The sequence below is a fragment of the Mustela nigripes genome, chromosome 3, assembly GCF_022355385.1.
Source record: "Mustela nigripes isolate SB6536 chromosome 3, MUSNIG.SB6536, whole genome shotgun sequence".
NCBI classification, from domain to species: domain Eukaryota; kingdom Metazoa; phylum Chordata; class Mammalia; order Carnivora; family Mustelidae; genus Mustela; species Mustela nigripes.
In genome coordinates, this window is record NC_081559.1 from 13,400,981 (window position 1) to 13,419,156 (window position 18,176).

General features: G+C 39.9%; 1 protein-coding gene across 1 annotated transcript in view; it reads left to right on the forward strand.

The window, feature by feature from the left end:
* The window catches only part of CDK15 (cyclin dependent kinase 15), an 80,374-nt gene that overhangs the window by 30,743 nt on the left and 31,455 nt on the right, over positions 1 to 18,176 (forward strand). Inside the window, exons 9-10 of the mRNA XM_059392637.1 lie at positions 10,766 to 10,859; positions 15,339 to 15,402. Coding sequence (XP_059248620.1) covers positions 10,766 to 10,859; positions 15,339 to 15,402 — 158 coding nt within the window. The remainder of the gene's footprint in view (positions 1 to 10,765; positions 10,860 to 15,338; positions 15,403 to 18,176) is intronic.

The following is an 18,176-nucleotide window of genomic DNA, read 5'->3' on the forward strand; positions in this document are numbered from 1 at the left end:
GGCTTATGCTTTCATATCCTTATGTTGTCTTTTTGAACAGAAGTTCTTAATTTTAATATTATTGACTTTATCAAGTCTTTTCTTTTATGGTTAGTGCTTTTGTTTCTTGTTTAAAAAAGTTCTTCCCTCCTTGAGGTCAGAATGTTATTTTCCAATACGTTCTTTTAAAAGTTGAAAAGTTTTTCCTTTCATTTTAAATCCTTCATATACTGGAAATTGATTTTTGTCCGTGCCAACCAATTGTCTCACCCCAGTTTCTTCGGTGATCTGCCATGCCAAATCTCTCATATATCAAGTTTCCAAAATGCAGAGGTCTGTGTCTGGGTTCTCTACTCTATTCTGTTCTACTGGAGGGTCAGTTTCTCTGTCCCTGCCCCAGTGTCCCACTATATTAATTTCTATAGCTTTATAATGATATTTGATATCTGGTAGGACAAGTGTCCCCACCTATTTCATCTCCTTCCCCCAGGAGGGTCTTGGCTACTTTTTCCCTTTGATTTTTCATATACATTCTATTTGTTTGTTTGTTTGTTTGTTTTAAAATATTTTATTTTTGTGTAATCTCTATACCTATCATGGGACTTGGACTCAGAACCCTGAGATCAAGATTTGCATACTCTATCAATTGAGCTAGCTGGGTGTCTCATGATTTTTCATATACATTTTAGATACAGTGTTTCCAGTTTCATGAAAATTCCTAGTGGGATTTTCATTAGAAATTACATTGAAATTATAGAACTCTGAGGATAACCAATATCTTTGTAATATTGTTTTCCCATTTTTTTTTTAAGAATTTTATTTATTTATTTGACAGAGAGAGATCACAAGTAGGCAGAGAGGCAGGCAGAGAGAGAGGAGGAAGCAGGCCCCTGCTGAGCAGAGAGCCCGATGTGGGACTCGATCCCAGGACCCTGAGATCATGACCTGAGCTGAAGGCAGTGGCTTAACACACTGAGCCACCCAGGCGCCCTGTTTTCCCATTTTAAAACACAGCATATCTCTAATCTGTTTGGTTAGTCCTTAATGTCTTTTAGTAGTTTTATTATTTTCTCTCTAAGCTTTTACTTGTCTAGAGCAAAAGTCCCTGTAAGTCTATTTCTGCTGTTTATTGTTTCTTTTGGTTCCACATATAGTATCTTTTTTTTCCATGCGTGTTGTTTTTGACAGTTATATGCTAATTTACCTTGAAATTTCATTTGTGGGATTTTTTTTTTTTTTTTGAGGCCTTGAATGAGGTGGGCTCCCTCAGGGGAGATTTACATTTGATTTTGCTATGTGCATTATTTCTTTTTAAGATTTTATTTATTTATTTGACAGATAGAGATCACAAGTAGGCAGAGAGACAGGCAGAGAGACAAGGAAGCAGGCTTCCTGCTGAGCAGAGAGCCCAATGTGGGGCTTGATCCCAGGACCCTGGGATCATGACCTGAGCCGAAGGCAGAGGCTAAACCACTGAGCCACCCAGGTACCCCTATGTGCATTATTTCTAAAGAAATTGATTCTTGTATTTTATATAAGTGTTGGTCTGCCTCTCAGATCTTGATTTCCTGATACCATTCCCTGCTAAAAAGAACTCAGATATTTTAGCAAATTGGCCAATTCTAAGGCTGGGGCAGGGGAAAGTATAAGGAGAGTCAAGAACACCTTGGTGGGCCAGAACATTTTTTTTATAAAGTAGTCCAAAAATGATGGGAATATATCAAAAGGACAGGGGAAGCAACTTGAAGAAATGTCCAAATGTCAAAGAAGTACAATTTGAGTGCAATTTGATTTAAAATCAAAGCAAATAATGTGAGTAATGGGTTATAACCTACTGAATAAAATAGGAATGCATGAGCCTATATTAAGGTTAGCTAGCTAACTGGATAAGAAAGGAAACAACTCCTTCCTGTAGCACTCCAATTAATAACAGAAGAAATGATGGACTTAGAAAACCACTCTTTTGCAGCATAAGAGTCATTGGCTCAAGTAAGAATTAACAATGCCAAACTAGAAAGTTTGAAGAGGAATAAAAAATTTATATAGTCTCGAAATAATTGCCAAGAAATTATTACAATTTCAACTGTATACAATTACAAAGGGAAAAAATAGTAACTTTATAGTAGAGAAACTTGGCAGATACCACATTTACCAAGTAATTAGAGTTAATATTATCAATAATGGGACTGACTGACACTGGGTGCCTCCTAATATGGGGCACTGAGAAGGGAACAATATCACTTATGTGGTTTTCCTGCCCCCCCCCCCCAAAAAATCCCAAATATCAGGTAAATTAACTCTGTTTGAGTGACATTTTGCAACATAACTGGCCTGTCCTCTTTTTTTTTTTTTAAGATTTTATTTATTTATTTGACAGATAAAGATCACAAGTAGGCAGAGAGGCAGGCAGAGCTGGGGGCAGGGGAGCAGGATCCCTGCTGAGCAGGAAGCCTGAAGCGGGGTTCGATCGCAGGACTCTCAGATCATGACCTGAGCCGAAGCCAGAGGCTTTAACCACTGAGCCACTCAGGTGCCCCTGCCCTGTCCTCATTTAAAGGGTTGTAGGGGATGTAAAATTTCCCTCTGTCCTCTTAGAGTCTATGGATGAGCCTGCACACTGACAACAGATTAATGGGGGAAAAGCATATAAATTTTATTTGATGTTCAGTTTTATGTGACATGAGGGAAAGGGCTTTGTAGAGAGAAGAGAAAACTCCCAAAGAAGCAGCTAGGCTTGGAGGCTTTTGTACCATTCTGAAAAAGGATGATAAATTTTTAGGGAAGTGATAAGACAAAAGAAAGAGGTTTCTGGACTCTTCAGTGGCAGTAAGTTGTGGGCTGGACATCCTCACAAGGGGAATTTATGCCCTACTTTCAGGCATAGGGGGGAGGCAGAAAGCTCATCATATGTTTGCTCTTTTTCAATTGCCTTCAGCTCAAAATAGTCTTTATACCAGAGGGGCATATTTTGATACCCTACTGGGTCCAAGTTTTAAAAGGCAAAGAAAGACTGAGGAATTGTTCCCGAAGAAAGAAACTAAAGAGATATGCCAACAAATGCAATGCAGGGTCCTAAATTGGATCCTGGGGGAAGTGGAACTAAAGAACAGTACTGGGAAAAAAGGTAAAATTTAAATATGGACTGCGGATCAGAGAGTAGTAATTGATCAATGTTAAATTTCCCGACTTTGATAATTGTGGTGGTGTTATGTAGAAGAAGGCTTTTGTTCTTAGAAAATACAAAGTACGTAGGGGTAAAGAATTATGATCTGCAACTTACTTACTGCTTCAGGAAAAAGGAAAAAATGAAAGAGGCATAATGTTGGAAATTGGTGAATCAGTTTGAAGAGAGTTCTTTCTACTGTGCTTGCAACTTTTCTTTAAGTTTGAAATTATTTACATATTAAAAGTCATCACCAAAATTGAGAAAAATCTGGTGTTTTGCCAAAGATAGTATAAGAAGCACTGACCTAGTATGTGATTGGTGTTTGCAAATATTTCACACACATTTGAGAAGAATTCAGATTTTTGAGTTGTTGGGTACAGGTTTTTACATATATTGAAAAATTCAAGGTTAACTGTGTTATCCAAATCTTCTTTTTTTTTTTTTTTAAGATTTTTATGTTTTTGTTTTTTTTTTTTTTTTTTTTGACAGACACAGATCACAGGTAGGCAGAGAGGCAGGCAGAGAGAGAGGAAGGGAAGCAGGCTCCCTGTTGAGCAGAGAGCCCGATGTGGGGCTCGATCCCAGGACCCTGGGATCATGACCTGAGCCAAAGGCAGAGGCTTAACCCACTGAGCCACCCAGGTGCCCCCTATCCAAATCTTCTTTACATCATTTCTGTCTGTTTAACTTACCCAACAAAGGTGTGTTCAAATTGATTACTACATTGTTGATTTGTCATATTTTTATTCATTTTTGCTTTATATACTTAAAGCTATTTTCATTAAGTGTCAGTAAATTTAAAACTGTTTAAAAATTTTAAACTTTAAAACCTCACGCTTTAAATCCTATTTTTGGAATAATTTTCCTTTCTTTTGAAGCTATTCTTTTAGAATATTCTTCAGTGTAGGTCTGTCGGTGGCAAACTCTGTTTTTGTGTCTTAGACTCTCATTGCTGAAAGGTAGACTTGCTGGGGATGTAATTCAAGATTGATGCTTATTTTTTTCTCAGAACTTAGAAGATCTCATCCCCCTGCTTTGTCTTCTGTTGCTGCTGTTGTAAAATTTGCTTTGATCCTTATTGTCTTACTTTTGCAGGTGATCTCTCATTTTAGCTACATGTTTTAAAGAGGTTTTTTTGTTTGTTTGTTTTTTGGGGGGGTTTTTGTCCTTTATTATTATAGAGTTTTCACTTAAGGTATATGGTGTGGGTTTCTTTTCACTTACCCTGCTTGGTATATACTGTGCTTCTTCTGGTTATGAGTCATGTCTTTAGTTGGTCATTTCCTCTTTGAATGTTGCCTCTATTCCCGCCTCTCTTTCTGGAGTTCCAATGAAAGACTGTCAGACCGTGTTTTCCTATTACCCACAGCTCTTATCCTTTCTTTCATATTTCCTGTCTTCTTAACTTTCTGTGCTGCACTCTGGGTAATTTCTTCAGCTTGCCTACCAGTTCTTCAAGTCTGCCTTAAGCTACATATCATTTACATGTACAAAATGTTATTTCATTGGTAAGTGTTTCATGAATTTAACCATGAATAATGATAACACAAAATTGTAAATTTAAATTATTGTTATTACCCTTACTCATTCTATTATTATTATTACTGTTTTCCCAGTAAAACTCAAAAAGTAATATAAAAATAGAGCAATAGACACTTTTCATTGAGTTTACTGTTATTCGTTCACTCTCTACATAATTGTTAAGTATCAGAGTGTGTACACTGCAATTCCTCTTCCCCCATTTTTTTTTTTCTTTTCAGAGTAGTAAAAGGGCAAGTGAGTAGGGAGAAGATTTCCAATTGACAAAGGAAGAAAAAGGGGAAAATCCTATTGTGCTAAGCCACAAAACCCCATACGGTACAAGCTGAGTGTTTTTTATCTATCTATCTATCTATCTATCTATCTGGGCAATGCAGAGGGAGAGGGAGAAGAGAATTTTGAGTAGACACCAAGCCCAGATCTCATGACTCTGAGATCATGACCTGAGCTGAAATCAAGAGTCAGACAAAACCAACTGAGCCACCCTAGCGCCCCAGGCTGAGTGCATATTAGGAGGCAGTTGACCATGGGGGAACATTAGAGCCTTTGTCTCAAAGAAACTAATGATGCCGTAGAGTGCCAGAGCTTCTCATGACAGTAAGCCCAGGGGACACCAGCATCAGTGGGAGCCCAGAACGAACAGTTAGATTCTGGAAAACACACAAGTAGGACATACTGGTTATTCCTAGCACTTAAAACCAACCTCTCTCTTCCTGCATCATCATTTCTTCTTTCTTTCTGCCACCTTTTCAGACCTTAAAAGATTCTATTAGTAACTTCAGGGAGAAAACTCAATGTTTTAGGATTACCATACCATTTTGTTATTGTTTTTCTTTTTTGTATTGTGTTAAAATACACATAACATAAAATTTATCATTTTAGCCTTTTTTTTTAAAAAATTATTTATTTATTTATTTTAGAGAGAGAGTATGAGTGAGGAAAGGGGCAAAGGGAGACAGTCCTCAAGCAGACTCCCCACTGAGCTCAAAGCCCAACCAAAGGGTTCCATCCCATGAGCCTGAAATCATGACTTGAGCCAAAAATCAAGAGTCAGATGCTTAATTAACTGAGCCACACACACACACACACACACACTTTACCCATTTTATTTATTTTTTAAGATTTTATTTATTTATTTGTCAAAGAGAAAGAAAGAGCAAGCACAGGCAGACAAAGTGGCAGGCAGAGGCAGAGGGAGAAGCAGGCTCCCCGCTGAACAAGGAGCCCAATGTGGGACTCGATCCCAGGATGCTGGGATCATGACCTGAGCCAAAGACAGCCACTCAACCCACTGAGCCACCCAGGCATCTCACTTTAGCCATTTTAAAATGTACAGTCCAATGGCATTAAGTACATTCACATTGTAGTGTCACCATCACTATTATCCATCTCCAAAACTTTTCATCATCCCAAGCTAAAACTCTATACCCATTAAACAAAAACTGCCTCTTACTCTCTTCCCCCAGCCCCTGAGATCCATTATTCCATTTGCTGTCTCCATGAATCTAAGTCTTTTTAGGTACTTCATATACGTACAATCATACAATATTTTTTCTTCTGCATCTGGTTTATTTCACTTAGCATAATGTTGTCAAGGTTTATCCACGTTGGGGTAAACTGGGTTTTAGAGAAGGATTTATTTTGGCACACAACGTGCACTGTTCAAAACTGACTTCAGGCAGCTGCTGGTTTTAGGACTATGAAAAGTTGTTCCTGCCTGAGAGATTACAAATTTCCTGCTGCAAACTTCCAAATATAAAGAGTGGCCCAGGGAAAAGCAAGTGGAAATGTCATGTCACTGTCATATGTTATGTTGTTCTGAATTAATTTCAAGACTGAAAAATGAAATACTGATTCATTTCTCCCAAAAACATTTTTGTATGTTCTTTACACCTCTCAAAAACCCAACTCCTGAGATGGCTGATTTCCCCAGAGACTGCCTAAGGAATTTGAAGAATCTTCTCCTCTCTTACAGAAGAATTTGTTCATGCTCAGAATAGAGAAAAGGTTAGGAAGAAAGCCAGAAAAGGCAGAAAACATATAAGCTGTTTCTTCTAACTTGACTGAAGAGCCACAGTTGGAGCAATAATGACCCAGCGCATCTCTCCTTTCTGGAAGGATTAGCTGGTTGGCACCATAGGGTCTTTTTACCCTGCAAAGGAAGCTCCCCTTCATTTACATGGATGCCCCCCAGGATATTGCCAAAGAGCAGAAGTCCTCTGAGCACTTAAAGATAGGAAGGGTAAGAAGGAGAGGTAAGAAGAGCCACAGGATGAAGATTTACGCACAAAACAGAGGAGTAAAAGGGAATAGGAGCCGGTTTCCTAACTGGACCCAAATATTCAGAATATTTTAAATGTTTGCTTAAAGCTAGGCTGGGGGTGGACAAAATAGACTATAGCCACTCGACTAGTTTACAAACCAGATTAAAAAATACAATAGCTCTGAAGAACAAATGAAAAAAATAAGAAGATGAGTTGTATAGTTTTTAAAGAACAATGCTTACACCTAGAAAGCATTTTTTGTTCTTCAAACTCAGAGTGCATGGGTTTACTTTCTTACCAATGCATTGATATTTATGGTACTTATGTATATTCCAGGTACTGAAATACGATTGATTTAGGAATTTTGTTTGTCTTGCAAGTGTCCACGTAGGCACATGGGCACCCATGCATGCATGTGCACTCACACACAGAAACAGAGAAACACACTTTCTCTCTATATATGTATATAAATATGAAAAATATAAACAAGCAGCCTAGACTCTATACTTTTTAGCTGAGAAAGGTACGTGTGTTTTTTAGAGATTTTATTCATTTGACAGAGAGAGATCACAAGTAGGCAGAGAGAGAGAGAGGAAGAAGCAGGCTCCCCACCGAGCATAGAGCCCGATGTGGGACTCAATCCCAGGACACTGAGATCATGACCCGAGCTGAAGGCAGAGGCTTAACCCACTGAGCCACCCAGGCGCCCATCAGAGAAAGGTTTTAATCTACCCTTAGGTGAAACTTAAAAATAAAGACTCAAAAGAATGCCACTAAAGCACCAACCACACAAATGCAAACAAAGAATTTCAACCAAATGTTAGTCTATTATTCTGTACCACAAACACCTTGTACTCCTTGCATAATGGCCTGAATGTCCAGATTTCTTCATTATTTTACCTAATTTTGTACACGGTCCTTAGCGGAGTAAAAGACAAAGGACACTAAGAAGTTGCTAACAAAAGGACTTCCTTCTTGGTCTCCTACAGCAACTAGGATGAAAAGTAACAAGTTTTTCCCAAGTGATAAAAACAGTTTGAAGAGAGGGGAAAAGTAGACTGCAGGTTTAAACCTGGCCATGACCTTGGTTTTGAACCTTGTTTACCAATACCATCAGGCCTCCTAGTGATTTGTGAGCCCCTGGCATTTCTGGTAGGCGTTAGGGTACTGGATGGAGGGTTGGCTCCAGTCTTAGAAACCAGCACATTTCCATTTATTTCATAGCAGTTAATATACAATTGCATGTATGTTTCACACACAGGCACCTTTTTTTCATTTCAAAATGAAATGGTTTGATACCTTTCAAGCACAGACACAGAGAGAGCCGTCAGGGGCAGTGGGTGGCGGCCATTCACGGGTGTTCACCAAGTCGGTTTCCTAGTTGGCTTATCTCATAATTGACCATTGCTAACAATCAGGATGGTTTTTAACCATTTGACAATTTTCTATTACCTTTATTCTTCTTCATATTATTGTTTAACTCACACGTTTTATATCTGTTGCTTTAAAGACAAGGAGAAGAAATGGATTTTAAAATACAAGCTAATGAGGAGCTTTAATTCTAAAGATACCATTTAATTCTAAAGATACCCTCAAGATACCATTTGCCAGGTTCTTAAGTCATATTTGTCTGATCAGAATTCTTGTAGCACATATCAAGATGTCTCTAATACATGAAAAATAATTTAAAAGTAAATATGGTGGCCACTGTTTCCAAACTGACTTTTTAAAAATTGCCAATAATGTCTTACCTTTTATTTACATTTGTGCAAAATTCTAAAAATAAGCCAGAGGGTTATTTTAAATGCAAACCAAATATGAGGTCATGAAAACAGTTTTTTATCTTTTTTTTGACGGGAAAAGATAAAATGATATTTCAATGTTCATTTTTTCTCTTTTTTTAAAGATTTTATTTATTTGAGAGAGGGCAAGAGAGCTCTCATCCTGAGTTGTGGGGAGAGGCAGGGGAAGAGGGAAAAATAGGCCCCCTGCTGAGCAGGAAGCCCAAAGTGGGGCTCAATCCCAGGACCCTGGGCTCATGACCTGAGTCAAAAGCAGGCATTTAACCGGCTGAGCCACCCAGGTGCCCCACAATTTTCTTTTTAATTGAATTCTATCCTCAAACCAGACACAAGTAAAAATTACTCTTAAACTTGTTTACCAAGAAATCTGCTTTCTCCTCCACAAGCAATTTAAAGTGAATTATAGGGGCGCCTGGGTGGCTCAGTCGTTAAGCGATCCCAGGGTCCTGGGATCGAACCCCGTGTCGGGCTCCCCGCTCTGTGGCAAGCCTGCTTCTCCCTCTCCCACTCCCCCTGCTTGTGTTTCCTCTCTCGCTGTCTCTGTCTCTGTCAAATAAATAAATAAAATCTTTTAAAAAATAATAAACTGAATTATATAGCCCGTGTCTGCAACCCGAAGGAAAAAAATGAAAAGTTATCATATGCAATAAATGCATATGAATAATATTAAAGACCAGATTTAAAATGAACTTGATAATAAATTTTTAATACCATGATCATCTCTAATAAAATGTTTTACTTAACTATCCTTCTTTATCACGCCACATAAGAAAATGTCAGGATGATTAAGGGAATTTGCGAAATTATGCATTATAAGTGCGAAGCATTTGGAGTCAAAGGATAGGACCACAAGGATAATCACTGTAATCCATCACCTGGACCATTTTTATCTCTCAAAAGACTTATATGAATAAAAATGTGTATTATTAGCAAAATAAGTCTTACCCCTCACTGTCCCTCAGGAATTACCCTCCAGTTTGACTACACAGGAAATAGATTTTCTATTTCACCCTATTTCATCTATTTTGAGAGGCACACTCTTGGCTAAATCAGGATGTACCTTATAATCAGTAGAGTCTTACCAAGGTCGCCAGCCAGGCTGCAGCTGGGACCACAGCTACCATTGCCACGTGTGAACATCAAATGCCAACATCAAAAGTTGCAGAATGGGCGCCAGTGACTTGGAAGAAAGTCTTGCAGAAAGGAGAACTTTCTATCGTTTTTTTTTTCCCTTCTTTTTTAACTAGGAACCAAACCGTTGTGGAGAGGGAGTGCACGAGGCATGTTTAGTAACATTCTTTAAGCAGGAATCAAAAGTAGGTTAGCTCTGTGTAATGGCAAGGTCAGCCTAGGAGCCCAGCACCGAGGACTCTTAGTTTTCTTATGGATTATTTTAAGAAATGCTTCATCATCAAACTCCTGATATAGAGGATGATCCCACGGATAAACATAGACATCAAAGAGTCTGAGTCAAACGCTGAATGTGAAAAACTTATAGGAGAACCCAAACCAATTTATTTCACTTAAATGTTTCATTTGTGGCATGTGCAAGTATGATGTGTGATAAAATCATCTGTCTAATTAAATTCATAATAGCCTTTTCATTAGCTGTAAAAGGAACATTCTGATTGTGTCATGGTTTCACTTGCAGTTCTCCTTCTCAGTCCTTGCTTACACTAACAGAGCCTCTCATAACGAGAACATCTTAGATTGCATGCAAGACAGCATTCAATTTGGAGACTCAGTATTTCTAATAAAAAGGATAATGAACTTGAATGAGCTGAACCGTCTGCTGTCTTTACTGGGTTCCTAAGTGCTGGCTCTGTATCATTTTAACTAAGAGCTGCTGGCTGTTCTTACTATTCTTTTTCTTTTTTTCCCCCTAAGACTTTTAATAGCACGTGGCCCCTTTTAACTCCCCCCAAATATTTGCTGGGTGGAGAAATACTAGTAGTTCAGTTTCGCATGTATGGTTTCCTTGAACTTGCCTGGCTGACTCTTGTTTCCTTTGCTAGGGGTGCGGGCTGCATCTTTATTGAAATGTTCCAGGGTGAACCTTTGTTTCCTGGGGTTTCCAGCATCCTCGAACAGCTGGAGAAGATCTGGGAGGTAAGAGAAGAATTTTCTCTGATGAAGAAGATAAATACCTACAATTCAAACTTTGAGCCAACTTTCCTTTAGAGACCATGAACTAGTCCATCTGCCTTGAGATTTTATGCCGTGTATTAAGGCTATGGAAACTGTGGGATTTGCCGCAGGTGTAGACACCTTGGCAGTGGAGGTGCAGTCAGGAAACCGCGGGTGTCTTACAGCAGCCCCTGAATGCACCTGCTCCCTGTTGCGATTTTCTCAGCCTCCCAGGGCAATTTCTGCCGCTGCTGCTCAAGCACATCTCTGCCTCTCCACCCTCAGCTCTGACTCTATCGGGCATTTGGCCTTGGGTCCTTGTCAACTGAAGACGAGACATGAAATTTCCGCAGAACTCTGATAAAGGCTTAACCGTGTTAGTGTGAGAGAAGTATTAATCATGCTCTTCCAAAAGCACGTTCCTAAGGTGTGAAGGTGCTTCTCTGTGTGGTTCCATTTCTTGACTCACTATCCCTACCTCATTTGGAGATTTTATTTATTTGACAGAGAGAGAGAGAGAGAGAGAGAGAGAGAGAGAACACAAACAGGAGGGGCAGCAGCAGGCAGAGGGAGAAGCAGGCTCTCTGCTGAGCTGGGAGCCTGATTCGGGACTCGATCTTGGGACCTTGGGATCATGACCTGAGCCAAAGGCAGAGGCTTTAACCCACTGAGCCACCCAGGCGCCCCTATCCCTACCTCTCTTGTACATGATGTACTTCATTCTTCCTCTCTTGTAGTTTATATGCCCCATACTACAGTCATCTGTATATTTTTCCTTTTTTATTTTTTTTCACTGTGGTAAAATATACATAAAATTTGCCTTCTAACCAATTTTAAGACTGTGATTCATTAAGTACCTTTACCTTGTTCTGCAACCATCACCACCGACCAGTTCCAAAACATTTTCATGACCTAAAGCAGAAGTTCTGGACCCACGAAACACGGACTCCCCATCTTCCTTCCTTCCACACCCTAGATAAGCTCGCGTCCATTTTCTGTCTCTGTGAATTTGCCTATCCCAGGTATCTCATATTAGTGGAATCCTATAGGATTTGTCTTCTGTGTCTGGCTTATTTCACTTATATTTTAAAGATTCATCCATGCTGTAGTGTATGTCAAAGTGTTTTAAACTGTTGTTATCCTGGATCCTGCTCCCTTTCAAGTTTGCTTGCTTCCAGCGGGCATCTGGAGTGTTCTCTCTAAGAGCTTCTGATAAGGGGTTTCTTCTTGGGAGATATGGCCAGAGTGGGGTTTTTGTGCATAGGTGAGGAAATTCGGCTTCTCTGGAACTGCTTTGCAGTTGTGAGGCAGAGGGGCACCTTGGTGGCTCAGTCATTAAGCATCTGCCTTCAGCTCAAGTCATGATCCCAGGGTCCTGGGATCAAGCCGCATGTTGGGCTTCCCGCTCTGTGGAAAGCCTGCTTCTCCCTCTCCCATTCACCCTGCATGTATTCCCTCCCTCGCTGTGTCTCTCTCTCTGTCAAATAAATAAATAAAATCTTAAAAAAAAATTTTTTTTTGAGATGGAGACACAGTTTTCTTAACACAACCATAGTTCCAAGTTCTAAGGACAAAGTGAGAGCCGGTCACATTCAACAGTGTGTTATCTTTTACACCACCACAGTTCGAGCACGGTAGAAACTTCAGCATTACAGACAAATCCTGAATTACTGTTTCATTAAACATGGACTACACAGATGAAAATAGGAAAGCTATTTTGGGTTCCATGATATTGGATGTAGGAATCGCCTTTTGGAAAGCAGTGGGTCCATTCAACTCTCCCAACCTTCAACCACAGCCATTCTTTACGCACCTCCTGAGACCTCACTCTTAGAGACGAAGACGTAATGACAAACCCTGAATCTTTATTTTACCATCTTTCTAAAATGCCTCTGTGTGTGTGTGTGTGTGTGTGTGTGTGTTTTCATCTGAATAACTCTCACCTCTTCCTGATCAAGTTTTTAGAAATCTGATCCTTGTAATAAGTGTTTTTAGCAAATAATCCCATATGCGTTTCTAAAACCAGAATAAAATAAACTAGGCAGACTTGAAATTCATTAATCAAAACGCCTTCGGTTTCCATTCCAACAAAGGCGGAAAACAGCCCTGTGCAGCCCACTATATTTCAAACATAGCACTCGCTCACTGCCTTTTAAAAGCCTTCAGGGAAGGAGTAGATCAACAATTTCTGGTTTTCAGTTTCCCAGACAGTGAAGTGGGGATTTGGTAATTTTCTCAAGTGAAAACGAATTCAATAGCTTTCAAATAGAAACTGAGCATCAAATTTCCAAATAAAGGATATTGGATTTTTATTTAAATGTGGAAAATCTCCAGCTGAAAGTTTTCAGTAGAATATTTTAAAATGTTTGGTACCCATTTTGTTGGCTTTTATTAAACACAATACAAAGTAACCAATAATTCTAGGAACTATCACGTTAGAGAAAATATGGATGTGGTGGCTATTTATTTCCTTTGTTGCTTTTTCTTCATTACCTTTGCTTTCTTTTCATTGTGCTTCGCCAACCCCCAGCAGACATATGGGTGCATGTGAATCACTTGTTTCCCTGCGCATCTGTGCAAATACAGAAGATAGTGGGTTCAAAAAGAAGAATCAGCTTCCCATCCTCTGGCCCTCTCCCACAAAAGAAGAATTAATCCAGTTGGTTTTTCCAAATGGATTCCAGGATTCTTAGTGTTGCCTCAGGCTCAGCGTGGTTGATAGGAAAAGCCTATAATCCTCTCAGTAGGTTTTCAGTTTGTTTAGGGAATGGATCAAAGAAAGATTTTCCTGGGTGGCATGATTTTTTTATTGTATGAGAGAAAAATAACACTTCAGTGTCTTTTGTTTGAGGACGATCTTAGTAGGCACCACCAAATGTACTTCTCAATCAGAGTCCGAGTCAGTAAGGTGGTAGACATTAAGATTCCGGATTCGTCATTGATTATTATTAGTCATGGTTGGGCAATCGACTTCCTGCCATAACAATTGGGCTGGCATCTATACCCAGCATTTTACAATTGAATTTATTAGATTTTTTTCTATGAGAGATGCTTCTAGAAAGAGTTATGTTGAGATAGGCTTCTAAGAAGTTACTTTGTATAATGGTGTAGTGAAAGCTACCAGTATTTCCCTAATATTTCACAGCAACAATGTTATTCTTGCTCCCAGAGATAACTGACATTGGGCTTTTATGGTTATAGGAAAAGAACGGTGAAATGATGCCTACAAAACAACTCATGGAAAAAGCACCTTTTCACATCTGAAGTGTTTTGACTTTGTACTCCTAAAGACTTTTATTTCATACTACTTGCAAACTGGAGCTTCCCTTTGGTAATCCAAAACATAAGTAAGCTCTTTTCCAAGTGATGTTGTTATTTTTACAGTCTACCAGTTAAAAGCCAAATACCATATTCCAAGCTTCCAGGTCACCAAGAGAACAAGATGAGATGAATTTGGTAGGAAGGATTAGGATTAGGTTTAGGATCATTTTCAGCTAACATTCCACTGTATAAGGGTCCATAATCTGAATCCTTTTTAATCTGAGCACATTGGGGAATTATAGCTGAATGTTCATGCTGAGGCATAATTCAGGCTACATTCGTGTGTGTGTGTGTGTGTGTGTGTGTGTGTTTGTGTGTGTTTATTTCATCTAGTGTAAGGCAGAGGGACAGTCATTCCTGCCTCTGTAGATCCCAAATCCCAAAATAGCACCCTGTTATATGGTGGCCATGCCTTAGAGATTTAGTGATGGGACTATGACTTTAAGCAAGGCTATATGATCTGCCTCAGAATAACAAGTAAGTTAGTGGAGACACAGGATCGGGACCGATATTTGGGTCCTTTTGAGAAACAGAACCAGTAGGATATATAGAGATGCTTAAGAGGAGATTTATTATGGGAATTGGTTCTGGCGATTATGGAGGCTGAGGTCTGCTGTCTGTAAGACAGAGGACCAGTGTAATTCAGTCTAAGGGGACAATGGTGTCCAGAGTCTGAAGGCCAAAGAACCAGCAGCTCCCATGTCTGAGAGCAGGAGAAGATGGATGTCCCAGCTCAAAGAGACAAGGGATTTGCCTTCCTTCCACATTTTTGTCCTATCTGGGCCCTCAGTCAGTTGGGTGATGTCCACCCACACTGGAGAGGGCGTATTTCTCTACTCAGTCTACCGATTCAAATACTAATCTCTTCCAGAAACATCCCCATAAACATAATATTTTACTAGCTATCTGGGCATCCCTCTTCCCAGTCAAGTTGGCACTTAAAGCTAACCATCACAGGACTTTAAGAATACACTGCAGTTTTGTCTATGAAGTTACGAATGTAGGGAACACTGAAGTTTCTTTCATATGTGTTTCAGCTGGCATAATGTGATGTATAAAATGAATTCTTCCCTACTCCTCCCAGTCTGTCCTTCATGTCTCCCTCCTCATCTTTCGTTGTCTTTCTTTGGCTTTACATAGGTGTTAGGAGTCCCTACAGAGGATACCTGGCCTGGAGTTTCCAAACTACCTAACTACAATCCAGGTAATACCAATTTGAGCTTCTGAGTGCTCTGAAAATTAACAATGTGGGAAGCATTTGCTACACAGACACGGTGCCCTTCTTTTATTGTTAACTCAACAGTGAAGATAGGTAGATGAATTTTTAGATTCATATATTCCCTGCTAATCCTTTTATAAGAAGGACACTGAAATAGTAGTTAGGGTTAGATCAGTTCTCCAACTCTGTACAACATCAGTAGCAAGCTGCATAATAATTTGGAATAACTATCACTGTGGATTCTGCCTTGATTTCCAGATATCCACTGGCTCAAAAGAAATCAAAAGATGGTCTCATTTTTGAGTCCCATAACTCTTACTGACTTTATTTGCTAGGTTATTATACCTCATAAACTCTAAAAAGAAAGCTGATACAACAGAGGGCAAGTCAAGCCTCATTAGACCTAGGACAGGACAGGTAAGATGTCTCTAGATTACTGAAGAGTTCATCCATTGTTTCTGGACCTAACACTTGGTCATTCTCATCACCCATTTGATCCTTCAAGGCTGGATCCTGGGAATGGACTTGGAAGTGTTAGAAGTGTTGCCCATGGGGGAAGTCTTTGAGGAATGGTCCCAAGGCCATGTCAGAGAGACCAGATAACCCAGCAGTGACTTCAAGGATGTTGAGACAGAAGGAAAGAGATAAGCAGTGAGCTGTTCGATGAAGGACTATATGAGAGGCTGAGGAGGCAAGTGACGACCACACCAAAGATGGAGTCTTGCTGCAGGTTTAAAGGGGAGGTAGATGTGTACAGATAAGGACCAGATTGGGGTGATTATCACTCAAGTCAGATTTTCTAGCCTTTATATTCTCATACTGACCCATCACTAAATATGGACTTTCCCCAAACTGTTGTCATGGCTAACTTTGGTATGAGATTATCCTAGAAGGTCTCATGAGAGCAAGAATTATAGGGAGATTAAAAAGGCAGTTAAAGAGGATAACAAAAGAGATAAGAGGCCAAGGATTTTTTTTCTTTCTTCTTTCCTCCAGCATGAAATACTTTTGACCTTGGCTCAAAGAGCTATACATTGAACTCACCAGGATTATGAAAACCCTACAGCAAGCTTAGGTCATTTCAGCTGCCTTATGAATGCTCATACACATTGCTGAAGAGCCACAGGGTCATTTACAAATAGTTTACCATTTCTAAGTATTTTGTTTGAGTGTAGCCCCTGAGAAAAATGCCACTCTGGCCACAAGGCTTGGAATAGTGTCTTTGACTTTTGGTCTGAAGCAGAAAAAAGAATAGATTTCTTGTGGTCTCTCTGTGATAGTTCTATCTCCAGTTACATGGTCTCTAGGAGGACCTGGTTCTATTTTCCCACCCTGCCTGTCTATACCTCTCCCTACCCACCCTCCTCTCCAGGTGAAAATAGATCCCCTCAGCTTCCTACCAGGATGCAAGCGGAAGTTTAGGGTCACAGATGGGTTGGAAAAAAACAATTTAGATGTTGTCAATACAAATCTGCCTTGGGGAGCATAGGCTTTTCCTCCAGACTTCAAACGTTTAGGTTTCAGGTCGGTTCAGGCAAATAAGCAGTGATCCTTAACAGAGAATGCCTTGGTGAGAACAATAATGATAGAAACTTGTTCAAAACATTTCCCTGCCAGATTCTGTGCTAAATAAGATAACTGGGTCCCAATAAAACAGCGAGAAATATGTTGCATTTTTCATTTTGCTGTCATTTCAAAGTAATGTGCAATTTTTTATTTATGAAGAGAATTCTCCAGGCCCAACATCAATAGAGTTCACACTTTGCATTGTTTTTCTAGTAGGGAATCAATTTAATTCAAATAAGTCCAAAAAATTTGAACACCTACTATCTGCCAGGTGCTATATTACATGTTGGGTCTGCGCAGACGAATCTGGTACGTTCTTGGAGCGCTGAGACTTGGATTTGTACACATTCATCCACACTCTTCCACCAGCTCCCCTAACTGGGGGCAGAGGGGTGATCATTCATGAGCCTCGCTTCCATGGGCTTGGGGCCAAGCTAAGCTTATGGAAGAAAGGGAGTGGTAATCCTTCCTCAACTGCAGTGAAGATGTCTAACTCTGTATCTGTAAATCTTAAAATTCCAGCATATCTTTAGCATGGCGTCAGTACCACTGATAAGTCAATCATAAGGACTATGTTTTAAGAAGGGCCATCAGGCCATCATCTGTGTTCTGGGACCATCCCCTATGTCAGCCGCAACTTCCCTTTGAGCAACTCCTCTCTCACCTCCCATCACGGAGCTACCGCTGCTGCTTCCACACTTGAACTCCAGGGGTTAAGAGAAAAGAAGAGGGCATGGGAGCCAGAAAAATATCACAGGGGAGAACAGTTAACGCCATTCTAGATGAGACTTCCATTCCTTTCCTTTTCATTCAGTAGCCGTGAGAATTCCCAAACTTCGACTTGAGCCATATTCTAATTTGAGGGAGCCAAGAGCTCAAAACTTGGGAAAACCATTCAATGTCCATCTAGGCCTACTCTACCCTTTCCCAGACCTTGTCTGTACTATGTCTAGGAGGGGAACACGGTTTCTGTTTGGACGGGCTTAAAAAAACACCTGGTGCTGACCCTCCTGGACAGGTTCCTCTGGCCAATCACCTGTTTTCTTGGGGCACTGAGGAGCAGGGTTGTGGTTTTTCTGGCCATCAATTCAGATTCTTGTGCCTGATTAAATGTGGGAAAGGGAAAAGAGGTATACAGTTTTGGACACTAGACTATTTTCTTTCTTTCTTTCTTTCTTTCTTTCTTTCTTTCT